At 38.3% G+C, this 6972-nt stretch overlaps 1 protein-coding gene across 1 annotated transcript in view; it reads right to left on the bottom strand.

Moving 5' to 3' along the window:
- LOC111160972 (transient receptor potential cation channel subfamily C member 5) overlaps positions 1–6972 on the bottom strand; it is a 128836-nt gene that overhangs the window by 90306 nt on the left and 31558 nt on the right. The window contains exon 2 of the mRNA XM_022524385.1: positions 5666–6187. Within this exon, the coding sequence (XP_022380093.1) occupies positions 5666–6187 (522 nt within the window). The remainder of the gene's footprint in view (positions 1–5665; positions 6188–6972) is intronic.

Here is a 6972-nt window from a genome sequence, read left to right as displayed (position 1 = left end):
TAGTTCTGTACATTTTCCTTACTAACACCTTATAGAACAAGTTAATACTAGATTTACTTCCAGTAGAAGCTGGTCTCTTTTCTTCTTTATATTTCTTTTAAAAGCTTTTAGTTCTGTACATTTTCCTTACTAACACCTTATAGAACAAGTTAATACTAGATTTACTTCCAGTAGAAGCTGGTCTCTTTTCTTCTTTATATTTCTTTTAAAAGCTGCGACTTTAGCCTTTCTCTACCTGTTCTTGTTCTTCTGTTGGGTTTTCTAATAACAGAAGCAAATGATACAAAAAAAAGAAACTCCTCACCTAACAACGGAGTTAAGACCTCATGGACTCTCTCATGGGTTGGAACCCAATGTCATTGTTCTGCAAGTGGAAACCAAAAGGGGAATATTCCCCAAGATGGTATTATAATGAATACATCACGTTGACAGGACAGCATTGGGACACTTTTACTTGAAAAGATAGAACTCTTCACTAGGCCTTTAGGGAGAGGATTTGTCAACCAAAGGATGTTAGGGGAAGCAATTTTTGAAAAAGCACCATCTATTGGATAATATAACTGTTTTTTGGATAACTTTTGCCAGGGAAACCTTTGAGAAAGCTGAGGTGAAGAAGTTCCAATGCAGGACTATTCCCTCAAATGATGACCCACACTACAACTAGTCTTCAATATTGTTCCACAAATGGAAAGGAGAAATTATATCAAATAACAATGAGAGTGGTACTAGTACTAGCAGGTCTAAACAAAGCCCCAGGAAGACTGTTCACCAATGCAGTCAAAGGCTCAGACATGACAGTCCACAAATAGAAGTGGATAAAGTATATCTTCTTGGGTATAGCTAGATTTATAAAGAATAGCTGATAGGCTTATTATAGTGAACCTGCTGCCACCTTGACATAAAAATCTTAACTGTTGACAAATGGCAGCAATAATGAATTTGAATAAAATATGGATTGGTATTTAGCCCTAATAATTCTACAAATACCAGAAGGCTAAAATGCAATAGTTGGAGGACTCCTCTACCCATATTAAAATAGAAAGAGACCCAATAAATGTGTGGGAAGTTCACTGCTCATACTAATTCCATGCCATATAGTAATCTTGCTTCCATTTGGACAAATAGCTACCCTTTAAACAAGCCCATGGACACGATGGTCCTCCTTCCTAGAGAATGGCCTTTGCATCTTACAACATGGGCAACAACTGGGTAAGGCATAGTAGTAGTTACGACAGATTGGTGCATTCATATTGTGAAGAAATGATAAGTAGAAGTCAATCCACTCTGGTGAAAACCAGACTATACCCAATTTGTATAGAGTCCTAAGGTATATTATTAGCAAAAAGATTAAAAATATACTGAATACAGATAGCTTCAGAACTAACCAACATGACAGATGCTGCATCTAATCCTAAGTGAGGTCTACATACAGGGATAATTAGCTGCTTTTAAAGGTAAATGTGGGGGAAGTTAGAGATCCAATGTGGATAAGCAGTAGCAAGAGAAGCATAAGTTAGTTTTGCCACTGAATTTCAGGTTGAGTATACGTAACAAATTAAAGAAAAAGACTGCTGTATAAAAAAAAAAAACCACCACATATCTTTTTGAAAATGAGAGGAACTTAAGGGAGATACTCAAACATGTTATGATACTGTTCCACAATAGACTGCTACATGGAGTAGATGAGGATCCAGGACACTTAGACCAGTCCCAAAGACACAAAGAGGGGAAATAAAATTTCTATCACCAGGAAATTACTGTGGGTAATTACAAATCAGACCAGATAGCAGATTAAGGGACTTCACTGCTGTACTAATTAGACAAATCGAGCCTTACTTTCCTAGGGTAGGGGACTTTAGCTGTTGTGGTATGTCCAAAATGGCAAATAAGAGATGCGGTGCAAAGGCACTATATGAAATTAACTAAAATGTAGCACTGGGAAAGCAAGAAGAAACGGTTTATCCCACCATTCCATTTGGAGCAGTTTTATAAGGAGGACTAGTGATCAGAGTTAAACAAGGAAATCTGTACATGTAGCAACCAAGAAGAATCACAGAGGAATTGGATAAAAGTTAAAGGATAGAATCTATGCTTTAATTAAAGATTTGGAAACAGCTGGGAAAGATATATACTCTCCACTAGGAATTTGGACTTTAGGAAATTGGCTTTAATTTTGTGTCAGAATAAAACCCAGAGCAGGAGTACTTGGGCAAGATCAGGAAACATCCAAGGACAGACCATCAATCTGCTACAAATTCTATTCAGCAAGTATTTTCACTGTAAATGGACAGTTCTGGTGCTCCTCAAATATGATTGATAACCAACGGTAGCTATTCCTCTATGTAAAGCTCTGGAATATAGACTTTATAACAATTCCACAATGGATTAGTGTGAGCTCATTAAAACTGTTACTATTAGAGAATGCAAGCAAGCATACTAACTAAAGGTGACCATCAAAATACATCAAGAGAAATCTGTGGGACTACTCCAGACTTTGAAACAAGATAAAGCTTGAACCAGCCTATAATGCAACTAATACTCAACGTGGTCCTTATATATCAAAGCTGGAAGATGCTGCAAACTCGTAGTGTGTGAAGCTGGCTAGCCTTCTGGCTAGATGAGTCATGTGGAAAGATTGTACTACAGTAGCTCCTCAGAATTAGATAAAATATATTGTGATGTTTGCTTTGATTGTGTGATTACATGTGTTTAAGAACTGTTAAGATGTAAACCCACTCCAAACAGTGGGTTGTTGTATTAAGTATGATTAGAGTTGATAGTGATAAGAAGTAAGTGTAGGCAATAATAAAGTACTTAGGAATAAGAGCTAGTAAGGAAGTATTTTTATGAGAAAGTGATAAGTAAGTGTAGGCAATAATAAAATACTTAGGAATAAGAGCTAGTAAGGTAGTATTTTCAGGAGTGAGTGATAAGAAGTTAAGTGTAGGCAATAACAACATAGTTAAGAATAAGAGCTTATAAGGAAGTATTTTTGAGAGAAGAAAAGCAGTAAGTTGCATAGAATAGTCATGCAGCTATTTAGGGTGGAAAGCCATGGTATGAGTTAGTTCCTAAGCAGGTTTATGAACAAACCCCTGTTTTTATCATATGCAAATCAGCCAACCCTAAGTCTTTGACAGTGATAGAAATAGCTGATTGGCGATCAATAGACATAGGTCATGCACTTAAAATCTCAAGGAGATATATTACTTAATTTGGCAGTCCACCTTTGAATGCCTCTGATTGGAATCCTGGATTTCTCCTCCAGGAGAGTGGAGAGAATGGCCGGTCCTTTATTTAAACTAGCTGTTTTCTGAATCTTCTTAGACTGACACCAAAGCCAATTCTTGTATGGCGTGGAGGGATAGAGAGGGAGACAGGCTCATCATTCTGAGTCAAGCTTGAGAATGTGAAAACCAAGGTAGATAGGTTGGAGATGGCAATGAACTGGGAGGCATTAGTTTTCATCCTTGTGTGTTTTGGCTAACTTGCATGAGACGCTGCAACTATGTAATTGTATCCTTATGTGATGATTAATGCCAGTCATTAAATTAGAATTGAATATCATCTTTGTTACTGATCCACACTGTTTTATTGCTATGTGCTTTAACATATTTTAACTAATAAACTTTCATTCATAAATCAAAGAACTTGTGTTCATTTAAATTACCTGGTGGTGAATTTGGAGGTCCCAAATGAGCATAAAAGAATCCCACATGGCAGAAGATGGAGTACACTCAGAGACAGTATTGTACCAGGAGTTGAAAGTTCTACTTCTGGCTTTGTCCTATGATCCTGAACAAAACTCTGAAATATAGTCCTTTCTTGTTTTTAAAATGAGTTAAAATATTTTTTCTGCCTACCTTCAATGGTAATAAGGATGAAATACAGTGATAAAGTTTTCAAAGACTTTGGTATGGTATATCTGACAATGGGACGGTATAGGAAATCAGGACTTTTTAGAAATATCTGAAAAATGTCCATGTGATAAATCCCAAGGGTCTATGCGACACATAAAGATTATCTAGTAGTTTTATACCTGTTTTCTGAGAGATTAAGGCTTTCTTACTTAACTGCATATAAAAGTTATAGTTTGGAATCACCTTTTGTTTCATTCTTCTGAGCTCTCTCTTTTTTTAACCACGTGGACTCTTTTTGGGAGTCTATTCCAGTGCAAATAGGAATGATAATGAGGAAAAAACAACAATGAAAAAGATCTCCAGGAAACAGTAAATTATATTCCATTTCAGGCTAAGATTTTGTTCCTGAGGGGTTATGTAATTCTGAACACTGTTAACCCACTATTACCCAACTAGATTTCTACAATGATTTTTTTTTACATCAAACTTGACTATTGTATTCTTTTTCTAAAAAAGGATTTTATTTATTTATTTATTTGAGAGAGAGAGCAAGTGAGAGCGAGCAAGCACGAGTGGGGTGTGGGGGGCAGAGGGAGAGAGAGAAGTAGACTGCCTGCTGAGCGGGGAGCCTGACACAGGACCTTATCCCAGGACCCTGGGATCATGACTGGAACAAAAGGCAGATGCTTAACCAATTAAGCCACCCAGGCACCCCAACTATTGTGTTATTGTATTGATAGCCTTATTTCAATAGAGAGGTATTGAGCCATTGTATTGGGTTTATATTTATTTTTTCAAGGACCCTATTTCTCCAGTCCATATTTAAAACTTGTTTTTCTTCTGCCTATATATCCCTTAGCTCACAAGCCAGTTAGCCAACCAACTAACCAACCAACCAACAAAACATTAAAAAAAATTTAAAAAACTCTAGTTCTTCAGTTATTTGGGAGTTATTTGTATTGACAGATACAACTATCCATCAGTTTTAATGTCACATCTCTTCAGGGTAATAAAGAATCTTTGGAGGTGATCTCCATTATACCTCTGAAGGATGGAACTTCACTTTAGCAAGGTAAGGAAAACCACTGAATTCTCTATCCCTCACAATTTCGTCTTAAAAGCCTTAGTAAAATGCTGAAAGCATCTTGAGGGATTTTTGAGATTAACATAAGTATTCATGTAAAGTAGACAGGGAGCCACAGTTATGAAACATGACCTGTGTTTCATATTCCTTTGAATATTCCATATTCCTAGTGTTTCAGATTCCTTTAATCGAAGATGCTATTAACAATAATAATTCATTTCCAAAAGCATCCAGACCATGAGCCCTCCATAATTACTGACCACCATGGCCCCAGTATGTAGGGTGGGCTCATTTGTTATGTGTTCTTATAGAAGTTCTCCTTCAGATCACTTATGTTGCTTGTAATTACATATTCACTAATGTGATCATTTATGTAATGTCTACAACTAGCTTGTAAGCTTCATGAAGGCAGGGTCAGTGCCTGTTTTTTTGTATCCCAAACACCTAGAACAGTGCTGAATAAGCATTTTTTGAAACAATGAGTACTTTCCTATCAACAAATCAGATGGTCAGCATTTTTCCCTACTTATCTCTCTATAAAGAAAATATGTGGAGGCTGTATGTATCTTGGATAAATGAGCCTCACTGTTTTCTTGAGTCCTGTTGAACCACTCAATTATGAAGACTAAATGGTAGAAACAATGTTGACTCTCACTCACTCTGCTGCACTGGACTTTGGAGGGCTTAAGCTTTCCTGAAAGCAGAGAAAAGCTCAGCTTACCTCTTTCTGGTGGTATTTGATTGCCACCTTCAGCTTGGCCAGGTCATGGTACTTCTGAGGGTCAAGCTCTTCACTGTGGTCATCTCGATGGTTGAGGATGATTTCCAACTCCCGGGAGCTCCGAGCTTGGTCCAATAGGTCTTTGGCAAACAGTTTGCACTGTTGGGAGAGCTCCTCATACTCGGCCTTGAATTCATTCTCCACCTTGCTGAGCTCCTTGAGCTCCCAGCCTAGACGGAAGGCAGTTAGGATAGGGTCCTCACTCGACAAGGCAATGAGTGAGGGGCTTGCTAGAGCTTTATAGATGTTCAGCCGGGAGCGGGAGTGGCGCAGGCTGTCCACCTCTGAACTGGACACACACTCCACACAGTTACAGCGGATCTGGTGGGGCCGTGGGATTGTGACTCGTTTTTGGACAAGCAATTTGATGATCTCGTAGTTGTTGGTGTGGGCAGCCAGCATGATGGGAGTGATGTCTGGTGTGAACTCAGAGAACTGGGTATCCATCATCAGGGTGGGGACCTAAGTACAATAAAATAAAATCATAAAGGGCATGATTAAGTCTGGGAGAGAGAGGTTGCATAGAGTCCATCCAATGTTAGTGATTCAGGAATTGGAGTCACCATTCTCTTGTCAAATCCCCTCATTGCCATAAGTATTTGTGGAATACCTGCCATATGCCAGGCACATGACACTTTATTTGTATTTACTCATTTAATCCCCATGACCTTGTGAGGTAAATATTCTCCCCAAATCAAGAAGCTGAGGCACACAGAAGTTAAAGAACATACCCAAGGTTACATACCTTTTAGTAACTGAGCCAAGATTCAGACCCAGGCAGTAGGACTCTAGAGGTTGGTTCTGAAAATTATGCAACCACAGTATGCCCAGTTCTGTCTGAGACATGATGGGGGATATAGAAAAGTAAGGAGCATTTTCTCTTTCTGGCGCTTATTTGGGTGGATCAGACTTACATAAAATTGGTAGGTAGGAGTACGTAGTAGCATGTGTTCCGTTCCAAACGAGCAGTAGAGACTGAAGGAATATTTGAAAGTCTAATGACAACCATTAATTTTAAAGACCATGCCACTAAATCAAGCCCCAGATGTTGAAGAAAAGACAATTTCAAGTGGTTCCAATTGACTTTATATGTATATAAGACTTCAGGGGACCAAAGACCAACTTCTTGTAGGTCCCAGCAAGGTAAAGAGAATCTGTTATTGTCAGAAAGAAGTGCTCTGTAAATGAAGACCTCTTGGCTTGGATGAGGGGTTACCAATAGCAAAAGGGACATTTGATAGCATCAT

This window comes from Enhydra lutris, unplaced genomic scaffold (assembly GCF_002288905.1).
Source record: "Enhydra lutris kenyoni isolate GAN:26980312 unplaced genomic scaffold, ASM228890v2 scaffoldscaffold80, whole genome shotgun sequence".
Lineage (NCBI taxonomy): Eukaryota > Metazoa > Chordata > Mammalia > Carnivora > Mustelidae > Enhydra > Enhydra lutris.
Note: the sequence above shows the minus strand (reverse complement) of the source record. Positions and strands in the feature narration are given on the sequence as shown.